At 42.6% G+C, this 21,647-nt stretch overlaps 1 protein-coding gene across 3 annotated transcripts; it reads right to left on the reverse strand.

The window, feature by feature from the left end:
* Positions 1-1,804: 1,804 nt before the first annotated feature.
* Positions 1,805-21,046, reverse strand: CSRNP1 (cysteine and serine rich nuclear protein 1). Of its 3 annotated transcripts, none has more exons than XM_067542788.1 (5): positions 20,819-21,046; positions 11,465-11,663; positions 8,372-8,631; positions 7,421-7,717; positions 1,805-5,915 (listed from the first exon to the last, which is right to left on the reverse strand). In XM_067542788.1, exons 2-5 carry the CDS (start codon positions 11,637-11,639, stop codon positions 4,905-4,907), a joined length of 1,743 nt encoding a protein of 580 aa, XP_067398889.1. In that variant the 5' UTR covers positions 11,640-11,663; positions 20,819-21,046; the 3' UTR covers positions 1,805-4,904. The 3 variants fall into 3 exon arrangements, with proteins under 3 accessions (XP_067398889.1, XP_067398890.1, XP_067398888.1); XM_067542789.1 differs by lacking the exon at positions 20,819-21,046 and adding an exon at positions 20,145-20,248; XM_067542787.1 differs by lacking the exon at positions 20,819-21,046 and adding an exon at positions 12,366-20,134.
* Between the last annotated feature and the right edge of the window lie 601 nt (positions 21,047-21,647).

Below are 21,647 nucleotides of genomic sequence, written 5' to 3' on the forward strand. Positions count from 1 at the left end.
AGCATTTCGCTCCTCGTTCATCTTGCTGGCTTCTGAAAAATGCTCCCCATACACTGCATAGAGAGCCTGGGGTGTGATTCCACTGGGCGGCGGGGCACCAGTGGGCTAGCTGTCGCAATGCTGAGTCGTGCACCTTTAAGTATCTGGGGCCTTGAGAACAGTGTATGAAGGACCCTGGGCTGGTACCTGCTCTGAAGCAGAAGCAAGGGCATTTGCTGTTGGCAAACAGAGCTATGGCGGGGAGCCGCATCTGTGGAATATAGGTTTGAAAATGTCCCTCAGTGACCATTCATAGCAGAGGAATCGTCTTCTAAGCCTTCCTCCTGAGCCTCTGCCTCCTCATGTTGCTCTCTTTCATTCCAGTGGGAGGTCTGAGAAAGAGCAATAGCTCATGAAGGGGATCTAGGAAGAGCCACTCCTAGGGGGGCCTGGGCCAGTTGGCCCACAATGGCAGGGCTAGAACTAAGGGATAGGATTGAGAAGATGCTGAAGCCCAAGGAGATGTCCGACAAGGGGCATTGGGGTGCTTAGGAGTTCTGAAAGGGATCTTAAGGAGGGCTCTTAAAGTCTGCTGGTGATGATCAAGGGCGTGATCTGAGTTGCTCTATCTGGGGAATCCCTGGTAGAAAGGTGGGGTTGGACATCTGGAGGAGAGTCCCTGCTAGATGCACTGGAAAGAAAGTGTTGTGAGCAAAGACGGGTAAGTCTGTTCTGTTGGGTGATGCTGACAGGAGTCTCCTGATACTGAAGGTTTAATTTTTTCTGATGCCAGAGAGATCGGTGCAGGTGGCACTAGAGCCAAGGCTGGTGCTGAGGGTTCAATGACAAGTATCCTGGTACAGCTGAGAATTCTGGTATCCCTACAAAGCATGTGAGAGCCGGTGAGGGGTCTTTGCCACAGCGCTGGGCTTCAGTGCTGGAGTAGACTCAGTTCTGCTCAGAGCCGGGTGACACAGGTAGCTTGTCCCAAGGTGGCCTGGCATCAGGGGAAGGGAACTCTTCTGGTTTAGAAAAGTCAGAAGGCTCATGACCCTTAATGTTTTTGGTTTCTCCTGTTCAAAGGAAGAGGATCAGCACCAAGAGTTTCCATTAGAATGGTGCTCAGCTCCGCACTGCCTCCACAGCATGGAAGTGGTACCACACTTCCCTGTGAGGCTCCCAGCTGGCACCGAATTTGCTGTGAGGGACCAAGGCTGGCTTTGGGAAAGGAGTTGCAATCCCTCTCTTGATACCAGCAGTGAACTTTCACGGAACAATCCCTTCTTATTACAGAACATGGTGGTTTATCCTGCAACAAATGTTTGGCGAGTTTCTAGAGTAGCCTTTATAAATGTATGAACTAGCTTGAGCTAATTGGCAATCAATTAGCTTGAGGCAAAAAGCCCTATTGTTAACACATGGGGTTAGTTAACACTGGTAACTAACACCAGTTAAATCCTTCAACAGTAAATCCCCCCATCTTTACCTCAACTTACTCCATGTTAAAACTACAAGCTGGTTGGTCTCCACTAGGATTTTGCCTCGTGTTTCCACGTTAGCGAACATGAGTAAAAAATGAACCTTTTTTCCTAATGAGGAGAGTATTAACGCAAGGGTATTATGAAGCCTAGTTAATATTTATACACTTTTCAAAAGACCTACCATTATCTGCAAAGGTTTATCTAATTCTGGACTGTTTTAAGAAAAGTAAGAGATAACGTAGGTATTACAGATCTGTCGCTTGAGCTCACAAACCTTTCGACTGGTTAATGCATTTCAGCAAACACGAGTATTATAGTAGCCAGGAAAAAAGGCAGAGGCACTATCATACTCAAACAAAATTGTTTTATTGAAAGTGTAAATGGAAATTTCTTCATATTGCTTTGATGAAATGACAGACAGCAGCTGTAGACAAATATGCTTTTTTTCTTTTTAAACAAATGAAAATGGATAAGGTAGAAATAAAGCTTTTTTTTTTTTTTTTTACTTGTACCTTTAAGCAACATAATCACAATATATACACAAAGAAAGCTAAAATAAAGCTATGTTGAAACCAAAGCGTTTCAATCAATACATTAGATAATTACAGATTGTGTCAATAAATACCCAGTTTTTAAACTGTTTAACAGGCAACTTTTTACACAGATACGGAGAGGGGAAAAAATATTTACAGTTCAGTGCCCTAAAAAAGGAAGCAAAAAGAACCACTTTTTTTTTTTTTTGGCACCAACACAAATAAAATGAATAAATTATAAGAAAAAAAAAATCTATGAAGGCAGGAATCTTTATCCCTATCATTCACTTTTAAAATTATATATATGCAGAGAAACCTAGGAATGTTCTAAAACATAATCTTACATTAGTGCCAATAAATGCAGGATGGTACCGGGCACTTTTTGTCAGTACTTTTGTTGCAGTCTGAAGAATAGAAACTACCACCAATGAGATAATTGAATTGGATTTTCAGAACAAAGAAAAAAATCCTTGAAATCCTCCATCTGCCAGTAGTTCACCTACAATGGCCCTCCTGCATTGGCAGCCAAGTCTCATCCAGCAATGTTTGCTAGATAAGACTTGTATACAAGTGTACCATTGCTCTGCACAGCAGTGCAGGGTCCTCAGTAAAGGTTCCAGTGTGGAAGGAATGCTGGGGCTCAGTCAGGGTAGCTAGGACTCTAGAGGCAAAGATGCAGGGTGTCCCAGAGAGGCAAGTGGAGTCTGATGAAGTTAAATCAGACAGCACTAATAGACTCCTGAGCAATGCAACCTGCAGCTATACTGAAACCCAGCCCTTAGTCACAGCTGCAGAGGGTCAGTTCCATTTGTTTGTTATAATGATGTCCATTTTAAAGTTGACCGGCTCAGTACAAGAGAAGATCTACAACAAACAAAATAGCTCGACTGGTATGTGAGAATTTCCTAATTGCTGGTAGCTGTGGACAATTTACCATGCCAATCAGAATACCAAATCATTTATTAACTAGCAGGTACAAACATTGTAATCTCTATAATCTGGTATATTTATAGTTCAGCCAGTGGAAGTGTTTTGTCTAAGATTTTTCAGAAGGGTTTTTGTTTTAGCCTAAAATCAGTCAAACTGACACCATCTTTTCTTGCTTGGGAGCCTGCATATGCTCTTAAGCAAAGCAGACACCACTGGGTTACGTTCAGTGCAGCACATGGGATTGCTACATGCACAACTTTTGTTTACAATAGCTTGAGCTGGATATTTAACTCAATGTACACCAGGCTTTAAAAAGAAATGTGTATCCCCTAGCCCCCGTTTGGGTATTGCTCAAGTACAGGTATCGCTGCATCACATAAAAGAACTTAATCTTTTAAGCTTATTTTTAAAGCTGGCAGATTTATACCATGATATTGGGATATACAAACTAGACCAACACACATTAGAACTGCTGGCATAGGCACTTAGTGTACTGCTAAAATACAGATTATGTCCAATTACATGTAATGGCCCGTGTCCTGTTTTCAGATCGATTTAAAAACGCATGCCTACGAAGGCCTCTGATCCCCTTTAAAATGATACTATTTGATTTCTTATTTGTTTTTTTAAAAGATGCTCCAAATTATTCAGCTTTACTTTTTCATTTTGGGTTTCTAAAACATATAAAAGCAATAACTAATCCAATACCTTCTTTTTGTCTAATTTACTTCTATCAATTTATTTATAAAATGCATATAAATGGTCTGGCCTACTATGTTTTATAATCGTTAGACCCTTTACATGTCAGTGTACTAAGGAGCACTTAAATTAGGAGCATGGGACAGTGTTCCTATAGATTGCTTTGCTCTCTAAGTTCTACACGCTAGAAAGGTCCTCCTCATTACATCTTCTGCTGTTAGTGGTTCCTCTGCATATTCAGGCACCATAATAGATCACTAAAGATCATGGCCAAATCCTTAGAAAATTAAATAAATTATCAAATAATTTATGACATTTGTTTTTAAATATAGCTAGTTCATATTATTTCTTGAATAGTTTAGGGGTTTTGTATTTCATAGCAGAATTATGGACATCACACAACATTGTATAATGATAATCTCATCCATTAAAGGATTTTTAGCTACCAAGAGGATTTTATTAGGAAAAAAACCCAAAAAATCCCCCACAAACTTCACCTGGTTTAGGCTCTTTTAGAAATGTTATACGAAGAGAGAAAAGGTATCTGACAATCTCTAAAGTTAACACCTTTTCATCTCTTTAAAAAACAGTGTTGGCGTCTTTAGCATGTGTGCTGCTAAAGACTTTATTGCACTTCCAGGTCATTAAGAAACCACAGTGCTACTCTCGTACTAAAAGGTAAAAAATAAATAAATACAGATATATTATGTAAAAAATATGATTGTACACATAATACATCTGAGGTATTACCAATTTAAATAAGGTTTCCTGCTAGTTCAAGCTTCGGTGGCTATTTAAATTCTGGAATTTGCAATAAATAGATGAAAAATGATTATGGAGATAGTGTATGGATCTTTTCTGTAAACCTCTTCAGATTTAAACATAAGGGCTTTTCAGGCTCACTCTTATGCAAATCATTTTTCACAATAAATACGGATTCAAAAGTTGTTTTAAAAAGTTTCTGCAACACTGAGTAGTTTCGAGAGGGGGCTGTTTTGTGTATGACTGGCAATGTTAACAAGGAGTATTTCTTAATAGGTCTTCTTGTACAAAACACAGATAAATTCATACTTGAAAGTCTTCTATTTTTTTTCCAAACTATGAAAGTTTATAAATTTTGCACAAACAGCAAGGGAACTGATTGTAGCTGCAGTATTTCAAAGTGTCCATGTTCTATAAAGACCAAAAATAATTTGTCTGCTTAGAAAGCATTTTGTAGTACTTTCTCCTTCAGTGAAAGTTTGCTCAGTACTTCAGTTTTAATTTCAGTTTTCCTTCTTTTTTAAACTTTCACTGTTTCCATTAGCGATGACTTAATAGCATCTTCTAAAAGCTGATTGTCTGTGAAAGGAACTGGGGTTTCTGGGACAGATTCACAAAAGCCAATTAGAGACTCCAGGAAACAGGTGCTCTGGTCTGCCGCCTGGGGAAAGGCAGGAAAATTAGGCAATGGAAACTGCAATGCTGAAAAGTTATCAAGGTTCTCATATTCCTTTAAGGAGTTATAAAGAGGTCCCAAGTTATAGTCAGAGAATGACTGAAAAAGATCCAAGGAGTCAGAGGAAAGGCTGAGATCAGTGTAGCTCTTTGAGCACTGCTCTGCTGAAGACGACATGCAGCAAGAAAGCCCATCACAGTGTGTATCAGGTGTTTCATCTAGGAAACAGCCAGTGTCCTGATTGGCGTTTTCATCCAGGCATTCGGAGATATTTGACAAATGGCCAGAGTAGTTTCCAGTGCCGAGTTTTTCAGCATTTGTACCACACTGGTCTTCAATGTTAGCACTAAAGAAGTCAGCAGGATGGAAACAGCTCAAGTTATCTTGGCAAGTATTACTGTTGTCATCTATGTCAGAATCATTAAAATGAAGTATTCTTGCCAGGCCGTCGTCGTCAACATCAGACTGAGACTTATCAGACGGGACAATCTCGTACTGTTCTTCCGAATCCTCGCTCTGAATGGATGAAATGGAAGAGTCTGTCATATCGCTACTACAGCTATTCTCCCCAACAGTCTCCAGGTCCATGTTGAACTGAAATGCTGGAGTCAGTGGGACGGCTCTTTCCTCAAACACGTTTTTCCCTGCCGAACAACCAAACTGATGGAGTCCGTCCCGGAATGGTGATTCGGGTTCTACAATCCTTTCACTGCTTGGCTGGTTTTTTTCCAGCTCCAATTTCATGATGGTGTGGATGTAGTGAGTTTGCACTCTAGCCTGGTTGAATTCTATCCTCCCTTCTGTATTTCCACAGCCATCTTTTGTGCAGCCACAAGGGAACGAAGTGTGATCCATCTGCCATGGAGAAGAGAAGACACAATGTCAGACCTATGAGATTCTACCTCAGTCTAGGTGCTGTTAGGCATAAATCCCAGCATAATGTGACAGAAAATGACAGCAAGCTGTGAGGAAACCCCGAAACTACAGCATAGCAAGATCTACAAAGTAGAAACTGCCTCTATTCAGTGATTCTGAGAAACCATCTTCATAATAGAGCATACCAGCTCGGAGATAAAAACAAGCACTCTTTAGAAGGATGGGTCTCAGTACAACTTCAGAGCATGAACTCCAAAGGAACTGAAAAGATCTAATGGGTAAAACATATACCCTTTCAAAGGAAATGTGTGTGGAAAATGTTGGACAAATAATATAAATAGCTATGTATTGATTATATCATATACACACATAGCAAGAGCTATCATGGTAGTCCCTGGGGATTGATCCCAGGACCTCCGCTGGTAATAAGAACAGCTTCTACCATTTGAAATCACGAGTAACTGTTCTAATTGGTACCTGCGGAAGATTCACCCTCTGAGGACCAGTCACTAGAGGGGGATGTGTAAAACGCACTGAACAGTAGGTTACACACACTTCCATCCCCACAGCCATGACATACCATGAATTAACATTTCAAAATTCGTGAACTGCATCTCGCAAAATGTATTTCAACAGGCAAGCTTCTCCAAAGGAAAACCAGAACACAAGTTCCTAAGTGCAATTACATCAAGATGGTGATACAGGCCAACTATGTCTATCAGTTACCTGCATGCAGAAACGGGCGGTTGGCATGCCAACCGCCTCTCTTGTGGGTGCTTAAAAATGGAGGACCTAAAAATGGAGGACGACTCTGAAGACTGTGTGAAGCTATGCACTACATCACATGTTGAAGGCTGTCAGCCTGGCTTGACCTCACTTCAGAAATATGATATAAACTAAGAAAACCCAAGAAATCCACAGGGACACGATCATGCCCTAACATGAGACCTAAAAGCACTGTTTAAGTTTGTATGCATCTGCCTATGGTGCAGCCTTCTGCTCTACTGTCTAGCAGAGACCTTGGAACTTTATCTGTATTACTACCCTCATTTTACCTTATGCTCTTGAGAGGAGTAAGAAGGGCCTAATTTTCTATGCTCAGAAATACAGGCAAGAAAGGTATGTAAACATACACCATTTTTAAGGTAGGTAGCCAAAGCTCAGCCTGTCAGTTTCAAGTGTCCCCTTAACAGTAAACATTTTTAATGCAAGTTAGAACTAGTGCATTTTACAATCTGGCTTCGCTAGCTAGTCTACACTGCGCTTGCTCAAAACCAGCTAACCTTCCCTGTCTGCTTTTCTTCCTGCTCATGTCAAGTCTGCAGATGCAGCCACAAAGCCTGGCTGTGCATAGTTCCAATCCGTGCAAGGACCCTTCCGATATTACATTTCACCCGTGTCTCAGTCCCAGCCTCGCTCACATACATCCCTCATGGATGAAATGCACAACGTGCAGCCTGGGTGGCACAGTGAGCTGCACGTACCTGACATTTAATGCCTGCTAAGCTACAGCTGCAAGTCTCTGGATCGCAGAACTCCTGGCAGTCACAGCCGCAGTCTTCACGTGACAGGCGAATGCTGTGCAGCTCCCGTTTCTCCTCTCTGTCGATCTTCTTCACCCCCATGGCTTTGAGCAGAGTGCGTCTCTTTTTGGCAGGGTATGGCTGAAGGAAGAAGCCATCCTCCAACTCCACATTGCTCATGTCCACGTCATCGTCGGATATGTCCTCAACAGTGAGCTGGCTGGCCTCCTCAGACTCTGCCGTGCCGTTCACAGTCAGCTGCGCCCAAAGAACAGAGGAAGACTGAGCCAATGCAGCACATCAACATGCATTTCTATAGTGTATCTAGCCAAGAGGCAGCTGCACCAGCAAACACACACTTAGAACTAAGCCACGACAACAGATTACCCCCCACCACCCTCACATATACTATTATTGCACCTTTTCCTTTCTCAAATGCGTGTTTGCCATGTGCCTGGGGTAGGGGAGAATCACAGAAAAGTGACTTAAAACTGGTGGCCATTATGACCCAGAGAGACGCAAGGAAAGGGACAGCTCTATTCCTGCTTCTGAAATGCAGCAGTGAGGCAGACACCTGGTAAATTACTCAAGTGGGAAGAGGAATATTTTGGCCAAGGAAACCAGGGGAAAACCTTTACTTTTATGAAGAGAGACATGAGACGGCCACCAAGCACACAGGAACAAGGTCTCCTCTAAAGACTTTGTACAGTTAATAAATCCATGGAATTCATTTTCTTTAAATTTGGAGGACAGAGAGCTGAGCTGCTCATATCTCCGTCTGATTGTAGGGAATCTGGATATGTCAGAACTGATACTTAGACCTCTGAGATGCCCCAATGGTAAAATAGCCATAAACTAATCATAAGGACTTGCACCAGCTATTTATAAGTGATGCCATAAGTTATTACTCACCTTCCATTTCAATGCCTCCAGTTTCTCCTCTTTTAACCGCTCCTTGAGTTTCTCCCGCCGAACATTCTCCTGTTCCTTTGAAAATTCTGCCAGTGTAAACTGCCTGGACAAATTGTGCTTGCCCGTCATCCCCAGGGTACAACCACCACGGCTAGGCACGCTGGTGAACCCTTGGCAGCGCGGAAAGTAAAACACAGTGACCTGGTCAAATGCCACATTGTTCTTCTTTAACCTCTTGGTTTTCTTCAGAATGGATGTAGCTAGAACAGCAGAAATGAAAAGGGCACATGAAGTCAACATTCCTCTCCTATGAACAGATGTACATTAATGTTAGCAGGTGCAAAGACTTCCAGTTAGCCTACATAAATCAACAAGTTAGCATTAGGCCAGTGTATCAGCAGATGGATTCTAACCTAAAGTGCAGTAAGCAAACTCATTTCAAGATGAGTGAAGGTGGTGCAAAAAATCGTAGCCAATATATGTCTGATAGCAAGGAACATTGATCATTCTTTTTAAGAAGCAATTGCTTTTCTCCTCCTCATATTGATTTCCTCAAGGAAATTTACACTTAACTTATTCTTCAAGTATAGGAGAGCATGACAAAATTGTGTGTGTGTGTATGTATGTGAGTGAGAGAGAGATTTTAAACACCTCAGTGTCCTCTTTGTATGTTGTTAGCATCACAGCTTTTAGGGATCTTACGTTTACTCCTCAGATTCCCTTTTGCAGACCCCCAAATGGTTTGGTTACTTAAGCTTATATGGGAGAGCACACAATTACCAACAGCTGCTTTCATGGTACTTCCTTTTACATCCACTGGGAGGAACTATGAATCTATAGTTTATTCTCAGAAGACTAATTTGAGAGCAGCTGCAAAGATTTTAATCTTTATGCAGGTGATCCCAATATAAACATTGGCAATACAAGACTGTGGTTTATCTTAAACTGCTATAACATGCTTTATGTATTTAGAAAGTTTAAAATGTAATCTCTCCAGAGACACCTAGTTCTACATTTTCTAGTGTGAATAAAAACATAACAGATCAAATTTACTAGTCTACAGGAGTAATTCCAGAATCACTCTGGTGCCCTGAACCTATCAGGACATATAAAGTGGAATGCAAAACTCTGGCAATATTGGTTTAAGGAACTACTTTTCCTGCAACATGAACATGTTAGGAAGAAGAGTCAGCGAAAGACAAATTTAGCATGATCTCGGCTAAATTCTCATAGAAAGTGAGTGAAGTCTTAGTCAGCACAAAGGTAATAACATTTTAGAGCCCAAACTATTGACAACTATATGAACAGACCTCACATTGCAAATGGAAAGTCTCCAATTACAGGGGAACATCTCTTCCCAATGACAATGGCCTCCTGTCCTACTCTCAGTTAAAATAGCAATTTAAAAACTTGCCTTGTCTGCATATGAAAAATTTGCACCAGTTTAACTGAATTTATTCTACATCAGTTTAACTACACCAGGGCAATGTCCTAGTGCAGACACACAAACTGGTATCACCTTTGTTTACATTGGTCTAGTTTAGATAAGTAGTTTATTGAGCCCTACTGTGCTGAGAACTATACCAACACAGAATAAGACAGTAAATATCCTGAAGGAGCTTAAAATCTAAATACACAAGACAGAAGAAGAATTATCATCCCCATTTTACAGATGGGAAACTGAGGCTGCAGAAAGATCCAGTGACTTGATTTTGCAAAGGAAATCACTGGCAGACTGTACTGAACTCAGATTTCTGCATTTCAAAGCAAGGCCTGAACCACTTCCTTCCTCTCCTGACTAGAACTACTCTGGATATTGAATTGTAATGACCAGTATAAACTCAAAGGGTGTTTGCAGAGGTGGGGTGGGATCTGCTGCCCCTGAAGCATGGAGAAATGCAGAACTGGAGTTGGTCATGTCCACTTTTAACAGTAAGCCTCATTTGCCAACATATAATGAACCATTTCTTAGTTTAGTCTAAAAGAGCACTGATGCAGCTATTTTAGCATCTTCCACTAAACATGCCAGCAAAGCTTTCGAGATCTCAAATAGATTTTAATGACATCTCACAGGGCACAGCATTTTTGTATAATTGTGGCTCAACCACTTAAAACATTTATTCTTTACCAGAACACGGCTTCCCCCCCCCCCCCCCCAAAATAAAATTAATATCAATTATACTTTGCTTCCTCCCGCCAAAACAAAACTGTTTTCTCATTCCTGACACTTTTCAATCGAGTCAGAGCATACAGAAAGTTTATTGTTATTTCACAAAACCCAGAAGACAAAAAAGAATAGGACTCTCTATTATTACAAGACGTCTAATGCCTTTTCAGATCAGTGCATGTTTGTGTATGTCTGCTAACTGGACCTTAACTGCAAGATATTTTCAGTGCTCAACTATAATTTACTTAGTAAAAACTATTTCCCTTAGTTGAAGACTGTGCCCATTGTAATTTTTGGATGACAAATGAGGGACATTCCTGTGTGTTTCCCCAAAGCAACCTGAACTGGTAGTAGCTGCTAGGAAAACAAAATAGCATTGGTCTGCACCAGCAAGCAGTGCCAGTGTCAAATGTTTCACATTATTTGGCAAATTGTCTGGTTTGCTTACTAACCAGTTCAGAAATGGTTTGTATTAACTAATTAAGCTACTGGTTAATCATTTGTACCCTACTTTTTTTTTAAATGGGCACCTATCACTAAACATTTAGGCCCCTAGTGGCCCTTTTAGACAGTTGAAGGTAGATATAGGTACTTAATTTTAGGGTCCTATCTTTGGAAATTGGGGCCTCTATGTAAAGTTATAAATTTGTTATAAAATACCAGAGAAAACAGTTGAAGAAAACTATCCATAAGATGCAGGCTAAGAAAATGGAACGTATTTACAAAATTATATATATGCACTAGATTTCATAAACTCATTCCATAGTTTACAATGAATAAATCAGTGTCTGCCAAAATCTTGGGAGTGACTGTAATAACTATCCACAGTGCTGTTACCATCTTATAAAAATTTGTTCGCAGAGTCTTTGCATATACGCGGGCTCCACAACTAGCTATAACAGCCTATGCTGTCAGGGGATACTTACGAGTGAAACTGGAGGTTAAGGCAGTCCTGGGCTTGCTGTCTCCTCGGGAGTTTTCTTCGTCTGATTCCCAGCCTGACGAGACCGAAGAAGAGGAGAAAGGGGAGCAAGAGGAAGAGGAGCAGTAGGTGGCATCATCCTCCAGTTCATCATACTTCCTTTTCAATACCCCACTCATGGTTATTCGGTATTTTTCATATAACTGAAAAATAAGAGAGAGGAAAAATAAAGTATGGCTGACAATGGATGTTCTTCAATAGGGGTGAAATTTGCTCCTGTGCAGGGAGCCAACACAAGACTTATGGGCCAAGTACCACATAAGCCTTACTTTGAGGGCTTCATTGGGATTTAAGTGGCTTCTGTGTCAGCTCTCCACACATGGGTAGATTTACCTCTATGCACGTCAAGACCAGAGGGAAAGATGTTTAGAGGCCACCTGTAAGAATTCACACATTTGCTACCTTCACATTTGCAGGACTGTTCCCTCACAATCTTGATAGCTGGTGGGACACACCATGATTTCAGTTTCTACATCAACTAATTTCCATGCATGAAAGCTGTCCCCTGGTTTCTACCATAATACAAATGGTTACTGCTTAAGATGCTATAGTTTTTTTAACACATCCAAGTCTCTCCTATTTTTGAGGTTAACACTTTTTCTTCTAATTCACCTTGCCTTCAAACCTTACCAAGATATTTCTGGCAACTCAACTGAATTTCCTTGCAGCATTCCACCCATATTAAGACTGTACAAAAAAGTGGCCTTAGGTTACCACACACACACACAAAAGGACAATAGATCTTCCACACACACACATTCAATCAACAGAAATGTTAATAAACAATAAGTATTACATTTTGCTCACTAAATCTTTTATGTTAACTCCTTACTCAAATCACTTACTATGCAGTTACAGCTGTAGCTTCTTTTCTTGCTAATTACAAAAAAAAGCCAGTTTGCTGAGAACAATCCGTTGGCATGATTTACATGGTTCGATCCCCTGGGGACCTATTAAATGAAGCACTGAAACACAAATATATCAAATGCAAGAAACAACCCTTCCTCTCCGTTTCTTTCAGAGTCAGCCCACTGTTCACTAAACCATTCGTTTATTTTGTGTTGTATGTCAGCCACAGTACCAATTAAAAGCAACAGAGATCATTAAAAAACAAAGTCGTTCTGCACTTGTCTGGATTTCTAAATTTTATTCATTTCTTTTTCCTACATTCAACCCACCAAACAACTTCACATTTAATCCTTTAGCATCTTTGGAATAAGAGTTTCCTGCAGCAAAAAGATACTATGCTTTGCATATAACATGCCAATTGAATCACATCACTTACTGTACAGCCCAGAGCCCACTGCGTCAGAACCCTCGTGGGGAGAATTCTCTTTGGACCAAAGACTTTTTCTTCCTATAATACTCTAGATACAACATACTGGATGCCACTCTATTTTTATAGAAATTACCCCTGGTCTATTTAGGTTTGAAGTGGGTGGACACATAACCAGACATCATGACAAGATTATTACTGGAAGAATGACTCACTGTGATTCAAACCAGTGTGTTTGTGTATTTATCAGCAACAAACAAGTGAGGCTACAAATCATGACAACCCAGAGATATACAGCTAGAGTTCAGAAACTTCCTTTGGCAAGGAAGTAAGTGCAGTTTATGAGAATCACCCACTCTCTTACTGATGGAGGGATGATGCAGTGGCTCCAGTCACTTGGCATGACACAAGTATTGCTGCTTCTTAGTAAGCGGTTTTAGCAGCCTATGATTCTAGGAGGCTATTATCAGAAAGTGTCACTGAATTTTAAGCCTGGAACTCGATCCAAAATCCACACAGCCAAACACAGCTGACCCAGGCAGCAAGAAAAGCAGCAGGCGGCTCTCCCCTTCTTTTTCCCAGATACCTTACAAAAAAGGTCTACAATTAAAATTTTAAAAGTCACAGTTTAAGAACCATTAGAAAACACCAAGTGAATGAAGCCTGGCCATAGACACTAACAGCTGCCCTGTGGCTTATTACTAAGTTACACAGAACTTCTTGACCTGTATGGAATTCAGGGATCTCATGGGATTGTTCCATTGATTCTTAATTCTAAAAACAAAGGCATCCTTTAAAGCAACACTAAATCAGAACACAAGGATGTGTCAGATATGTATTATATAAACAGGCTTGAAATCCTACAAAACCCAGGGTTATGCTGGCTGCCAGGAACTCTTCTCCCAACCACTCAGCACATCGAGGTTAGACTTTTCTATTAGCACAAATGTGTTCTTTGTGACCATAATTGTATTACTATCTCTCTCCTTTGCATGTCTATGTCTGTTAATTCTTCTTTAAGAATCTAAATGCTCCTGCCAAGTGTGGGCACACAGCATTCAAAAATGCATATTTCAAAACCTTTTAATGATGGGATTTTAACATTTCAATAGCACTGCATAATACTTAGCACATTTATATAGCTCTTTGTATCTTCAAAGCTTGTACAAACACTAATTAATTATGTTGATAAACAGCCTTCCATAAGACAATAGTCTCTAAAAGGTTAAAAACTGCTGGCTGAAATAGCCCTTTGGTTATAAGAAAGTAAATCATTTACTGCAGCCTGGCTGTATTGGCACTAGGCTATGCAACTTTCTAATCTGAAGTTGGGCTCAATAAAGAGCTTTTTTGCTAAATAATATTTTCTTACTAGTGAAAAAGTAACTGTTTCCCCAGCCTCTTTTTATATCCTTTGTTGACAGCCCTAACATGACAAGGAGACAGAACTAACATTGCAGGTGGTTTTGCCACAATTGTTTTTTTGGCCTTAATCCAAAACAGATGGGGAGGTGGTAGATTTGGATATCTTCCATCAGTAACACCACATGTTACTACCTGACACCTGGCTTAACCCCTTTGCTACTTTCCATTTAGCTCACCAATACTATTAAGCAAGAACTCACAAGTGACCAAATCACCAAAAGGAAGCTGTTAGTATAAATATCAATTCACTTTTGAATTCTCACTGTACTATGCGCTTTCTCCCATTTTACAAAATGAACATGAGCTTGATGGCTTAACCCCCCCATTCTCCCATCTTCTCAGTGTGCGGTTTTCCCCCCTCCTATTTCAAAGCATGAGGGAGAAAAAAAGTAGTTTAAAGCAGCCCCAGTTGTGTTAAGGAGAAATCATGAGAAGTCATTCTTCACTCCCTAATGCCTCTGCATCTGGGGACAGCTCATTTGTACAAGCACACTTGGACACGTGTGTACGCATCCTGGCAGCTGCTTGGTATGTCACTGTCACATTCAACCCCAACATGCAGACTTTGAGCTACATCATTTGCAAGGGATCCCACATTTTAACAAATAGGGATGAAAGCGACCCTCTCTTTGCTTGTGCCACCTGAACCGGTCCAAAGGCTACTGTGACAGATGTCAAGCAGCAAACACAGGAAACTTGTAGAACAGTCAAGGTTGCACTACAAAACAAAAGATAAATAATAGGGAAATAACACAGATCATGTCAAGCTCACTTAAAACAAGGCCCCTTTTTTTTTTCCAGAACAAGGAAGGTAAGCTACTGCTTTGTAAGAGTGATTCCCTTGGAAATTTGAGCTCACAGGCCATCTACCTACATTGAAATCAGCTACAACCATCTTCAACCCAGCCTAACCAACAGCCAAATTCTGACCTCTCTTCCATCTCCGTGCTCACTCAGTCACTAATTTGTGCCTCAAGAGAGACATTTGGCAGTGTGGTGGTACGGATAGGCTACTACCAGGCATTAAAGAGAACTGAGACCACGACAGTTTTACTTGCAGGCAAAAGATAGCACGTTAGAAATATTGAAAGTGAAGGCTACAATAACATAACTGATTACTTACAAATTACATCTGTTTTTACTTTGTTTAATTGGCCTGTACATAGACTTGCAAGATGACACTCAAAGTTGCCAGGTCTAAATGACTATGCTGACAGTGGTCTCATTATAAAGTGGGCAAGTACCAATGTAAAAATTAACAGTGAACGTAGCAACATATGAATAAGGCACAGACACTGGTTTGTTTATTAAGACACAGCAAATCATGTCACAGATAAACATTCTGTGTTAATGATTGTTGGACTGAAGCACAAAACCCTCATCAAGGTAGGTTATAATCTAGGATTACCTAATGCAATAGTGTCCATTATAAAAGTGCTCACCATGCATTAGATATTTTCCAGAGTGAGAAAAAGGGAAAAATACATTGCTTCTCTTCATAAGGATGAAGGGAACTAAACATTTAGGGGGAAAAAACTACAGGATGACAAAGTTATTTCAAATATTTTATTGCATTGTGAATGCATAAGTAGAGATCATGCAAACACAGTTCTCAATTAATGGGGAAAAGCTTTTATTGAAAATGTTCTCCCCTTACTCAAAACATTTTTCCACTTTTTCTTTTCTGCTTTTTATTTCAAGATGTAACATTTCTCAGGTACAGTTTTCAAAACCTTTTCACGAGCTATACAGATACAGTGAAGCTGCACCATCAGCGTCTAGCTGCACCCACCCCAAAAGAAAATCCTACAGAACAGAGTTAAACATCTGAGGTAAGGCCAATCACTTTTCTGTAAGAGCAGAATTCAGCCCAGTGATTTGAACACTGCCTTGAAACTATAATGTCTCTTAGGCTGTTGAATGCTCAGCCAATAAAACCTGAATGTCAATTTATACCCAGTGAGGATATTTTAACTGGAGTAATTCCACAATTCAAATTTCTATATAGGACATAAATATGGACTTAAGAATAAGCCACCAAAACTGTACACAGCATCTTAAAAAAGGTCCTATTCTTGCACTCACAAAGTCTGCAAATACCAGATGCTACAGGAGGGGTTTTTTCCACTTTTTTTTTTATATAACCTGAAATAATCCCATCTCCCTTTTGGTTGCCAAAAAAGACATTCTGTTCTTGGCTAAGACTCCTTACTCATCTATTTTACTGAAAACAGCTTTTTGAACAAGTACATAACGCGATGGATCAAACCCGCAGGAATTCCACCAGCACCGCAACTCCCACTATCCTGGGAATACTTTCTAACAAATATTTAGCCCAGATGTGCATTCCACCCCCCACCCCCCCTCTTTTTTTGAACATCAAACTTGGGAGAGAGGATGAAGGGTGGATGTCTGGGGGGGGAGGGGAATTGAAATAGCTAAATCCTATTTCTGGCTCTCAGCAAGTCGCAAGGCAAAGCCCTACTTCACTGGAATGCAAGGAATTAATGTTTTAACTATCCTTCTCTTGGATTACATGTCAACAGTAAATATTTCAAGTAATTTGGATTTAAGAAGATTTAGCATTTATTTAGTCAACCAAAGGAGGAAAAGCAACCAAAAACAATAATGTTCCTTTAGTCTATTTATAACTATCCCACAAAGCATTATGTGTTTGTATGCAAGTTGCTGGTCTTCTTACTACAGAATATAAATTATTTGCATTTTTACTTTGTGGCTGTTATACACAATTGTACAATTTATATAGTTGTACAATAATCAACAAAGTCAAACTAAAAACACTTTTTATACTGGATCCAGTTGCTGTAGGTTCTGCATTTGCTAGTAGCAGGCTGGACATCCATGCTTATAAAGAGCATCAGAATTCCATAAACCAACTCCTGCAGTGTGAACACAGGACATCAGTCTGCAATGACATTTTAAAGTCTGGTTTCATGTCTGCAGAGCCAATGCAGGGAGGAATTCAAGATTTGTGCAAAAGTAATTTAAAGTGCAGCTCAACTCTGAAAAGCAACTTTGTAAAAATGGTATCATGGACTTAAAAATTTGTTTTTCAGGGACTTTCCGATCAAATCTGCTCTGTTTACCATTAAAAAGATGCCAGCTCTGCAAACAACCTGGAATCTGAAAGTCAAGGTGGGTTCTTTCTGGCTCATGGATCAACAACAATAAAGAGTATGCAACTGGAAATTAGTTAGCAATTCTGTTGATCCATGGGTCAGATTAGAATCCAGCTCAGTCCTCCTGAGCTATGGTGAGTCTGCACGTCTGACAGGAGCAAATATTAGTTTAAAAAGAAGCACGATGCATTTTAGTCAGGAAGGACACTGAATACACTCACTTATAGAGTAAGTCTGGAGTAAGACATGCAATTTTTACAGTTTCTCTTCAGACTAGGTGGCACTCATTTACATGCCTTTGTTGACTGCAGGTCAGATGACCTTGGTATCTAGCATTAACAAAAACTGATGTAGAGCAGAGCTTTTAATGTAACCATCTGAGTATCAATTATCTAAATACAGAGGTTCTTTCACTGAAGCTTCTAGATTACTTAATAATCAGTACTCTACTGACATTGATTCACTGAGCATCCATTCATTTAACTATTTTAATTCTCTGGATATTTAGCTAAGTGGTTTCCTAGCACTACTATTCCATGCTCTACCTTTACAGTATCACCAGGTTTGATTTAGGCATTTTGATGAAGCTACTATAAAAAGAACCAGCCTCATATAGAAAGGAAAATGCAAAAAGTCTCTCACTCAAACATGGAATGTAAAGCAAAGGACAACCAGCCTTGTAGACAGTATTCCAAGAAACAGAAGCCTGGCTTTCCAGTTCAAACTAGATCATTTTAACTCAGCTGAGTCTAAGGTTTCATAACCTTACTCCACCTAAAAATAGACCCTGCCTATCATGCAACAGCAAAAACTAAACTAGTCAGTGCCTCAGAATAAAAGAATGAATCAGTTTACAGTGTGAGTTTATTGTTATGCCAAAATATTTTTCATAGGAAGAATTTAAGAAGTGCTTTCTCTAATCCTTTTAAAGAAACCAAGAATTAAAAGATGGGCCTTTACTTTCCCCACCATGCCATTATTTCTTGTTGACAACTGGAAAGGTAAATAAAAACAGCAAAATACACAGGAGATTATCTGATTTGGCCGCTAGAAATTAAGCTTCCAAGTCTACTTCACAGGGATCTTACTATAATAAATATGAAAATACAATGTGCACTTTGTCTAGGAAAATCCTCTATTTGATTACCCATTATGAATAATTCACAACAGGTTTCCATATTTGTCCTCCAGTAAGTACACACTGTACATTACCTTTTCTCCTGTGTGTGCACACTTTTCCTGTACTAAATTATTAAAAGGCTTGCCAGCAGCTGTATGGTCTATTAGAGTGAAACACACATCTACCCGATCCTAAAACAAACCTCTGGACCTTGATGGCCACACTTAAAATTGCTTAGCAGAAGGTCTGGTAGTAAAATGTTAGATGACTTGATAGTTCAATGCAACAAATTACACATTTACATTTGTAGATGGTTATTAACATTTTCTGTTGATTCCAATAACTTTTTTAAATTAGATATTTGAGGAGGACATCATTACTTTAGAAAAAAGTTGCATATCAGTCTTTTTCTAAGACTAGATTGTATAACACTTTAAAGAAACCCTGTTTGACTTAGGGAACAAAAATACTAATTCATGAAACTTTACCAGTTTTTCTTTCCCAGGTGTAAACTTAAAGAAAAGGCAGATTGTTTACTTAATAAATTAAGTCAAAGAGAGCGACTACTCGGGGAGGATGAGAGAAACTGATTTGCATGCCTTTCACAGAAAAAGTCACAGGCGGTGGGGGTAAAAAGCACCTTCCCATCCTGCATAGTGTTTGAGCAGCAAGACAGTGCCGCTGATCAATTTGTCTCTAAACCAGTAGGTGTTGCTGTGGCAATGGAAAAACACTGTCCGCTTTGCAAATTTGGGAGATATAACTACCAAGGTCCCCCGTTTCTTCAAATATCCACAGAAAAGTCAAACTGCTGCCTTTGAACAGGGAGAGCATTCTGTTCTTTTTCCCAAGACAAAAAGTGAGTGTCACCACGAAAGTAAAAAGTTAGTCTCTCTCTGCATTTACATGTGGAGGCTGAAACTGGCTTTGATGCATGAGCAGCATTAACAACCCCTTACGGAATGCCACATAACACTGTCCGTTTTTCTCCTCCTGTCAGGGATGTGAGATTATTGAACCACCCGGGCATCTAGAAAAGGGCCTGGTTTGAATAGTGAGTCACGGGCAGCAAACTACCGCCAATGAATCTCCACTCGGAGGGGGGGAAGGGATCTTACGCAGCAGTCTGTATGAGAGAATTCAATGGAAAACCCTCCGTTTGGTGGAGGAAACAATACAAGTGTCTTATCGTCCTTGCACGGCTGGGACCAGGACAGGGAGAACAGTAGGCATCACATTCCTTAAAAGCAAAAGAAGTCTCCTGCCTCGTTAATTTGCCCAGGGGGAATGTGCATTCCCCGCAGAGGAGATAGCCCAGCATGGAGCCAGAGATGATTATCTGCCAGGGCAGGGGGACCGGAGCTCCTTCATTCACTTCTTTTGAACCGTTCCGGGGCCCGTCACCCCGGGGCCGGGCAGGGGGCGGGACGGCTCCGCGCACCAAGAGCGAGATTAATAACTTCGGCCAGCGAAGTGTGACCGACCAGGGCAATGCGGGGCAGCGCGGCCCGGCCTCGGATCACACAAGGGCCCATTGCAATCCGGGGCCGGACTGGAGCCACCGGCGGCTCGGATTATTAGCACCCCATGGGAGACCCCCAGGCTGTCCTGGGCCCTTTGCCCTTCCCACGCCAGGTCCCGGACCCCCGGGCGCCCCACTCACCAGGCGCCTGCCTCACGCCCCCTCCTCCCGGCTGGCAGGTCCCTCCGGCGGCTCTGCAGCGCCCCCGTCCCGCGACTCAGCTCAGCTCCCGTCCCCTGCCCCCGCCGTCCTGCCCGGTCCAGCGCCCCCACGCCGCTCCCGGCTGCCTGCTGCCCTCTCCGGGCCGGCTTCCTCGCCGCGCCCCCCCTCCAGCTCCCGCCCCCTCCAGCGCGGACCGGGGCGTCTCTGCTGCGCCCCCCCCCCCCGTTCTCGTCCCCCCCCACTCCGGGGCGTCTCTGCTGCGCCCCCCCCCCATTCATCCCCCCCACTCCGGCGCCTCTGCTGCGCCCCCCCCCCCCCCCCGCTCCCGCCCAACTCCGGGGCGTCTCTGCTGCGCCCCTTCCAGCTCCCGCCCCCTCCAGTCCGGACCGGGATGTCTCTGCTGCGCCCCCCCCCGCAGCCCGGCTCCCCGCCCCCTCCAGCCGTCCGTGCACCCCTACCGCTCCGGCGCCTCTGCTGCCCCCTTTCCTCTCCCCAAGAACTGCAGCTGCGCTGGAGCCACCCCGAGCCCTGGAGACCTTCCCCCCCCCCCCCGAAAGTCACCCCAACCCCCCCCCCCACCCAGCAACCCCCTCCCCCAGCGCCTCCGGGAACAGGCACCGGCCGCTCGGAGAGCGGCAGCCGGAGACACCTACCTGCGCCTGGCTTTCGGCAGCGGCGGCGGAGGCGGCGAGCGATGGAGGCTGGGGGTGGGGGGGGGCGCCCAGCAGAGCCGAGCAGGCGCCGGCGGATCGGCCCCGGGCTCCGGAGCTCGCAGGACGGAGCCTTCGCTCAGCCTCGCATCGTCTAGACTGCGGCTGTGTCTGGAGCTGCGGAAGCACTGGCTGCGCCTGGCTCCGGCTCGGCTCGGCTCGGCGCCTCCCTCCCTCCCTCCTCCTCCGGGCTCGGCAGCGCTGCCCCTTTTCGTCAGTGGAAAACTCCTGGGCGCTGACGCAGGCGGTGACAAGGGAGCCGGAGCCAGAGACGGCTAGAGCCCTGCCTGCCTCCAGCCCACACTCTGCTTCCTGCCCCCCTCCCTCCCTCCCTCCCTCGGCAGCCCGGCAGGAGAACGACTCCTACCTCCCCTCTCGGAGAAACATGACAAGGAGCCGGGAAAGGGGAGAGAATGAGTCAGTGTCTGGCTGGGAGAGGCCCTGCCTGACATCAAGGGCTCCTGTGTTCCGAGGGGCACGGTACACGCCCCAGAACGATCGTAGAAGGGGACCGAGCGTCAGGACTCCTGGGTTCCGGCTGAAATGCCCGTGGTGATTAACAGTGTGTCACCTTTGACGTCATGTCATCTCACCCATTTATCCATATGTGGAGAATTCGGTATCAGGATACTGGGCTCCCTTCTCTGGCCATCCTTTGATCCTGGGGTGTTGGTGGCAGCTCTGTGCCTCAGTTTCCCAGGCTGTAATAGGGGATAATGATACCCCCCCAGCTTTGTAATAAAGGGTTCAGAGATCTACGTGACTGAAAAAG

This window comes from Emydura macquarii, unplaced genomic scaffold (assembly GCF_026122565.2).
Source record: "Emydura macquarii macquarii isolate MOO-44397 ecotype Brisbane River unplaced genomic scaffold, CSIRO-AGI_Emac_v2 contig_719, whole genome shotgun sequence".
NCBI lineage: Eukaryota > Metazoa > Chordata > Testudines > Chelidae > Emydura > Emydura macquarii.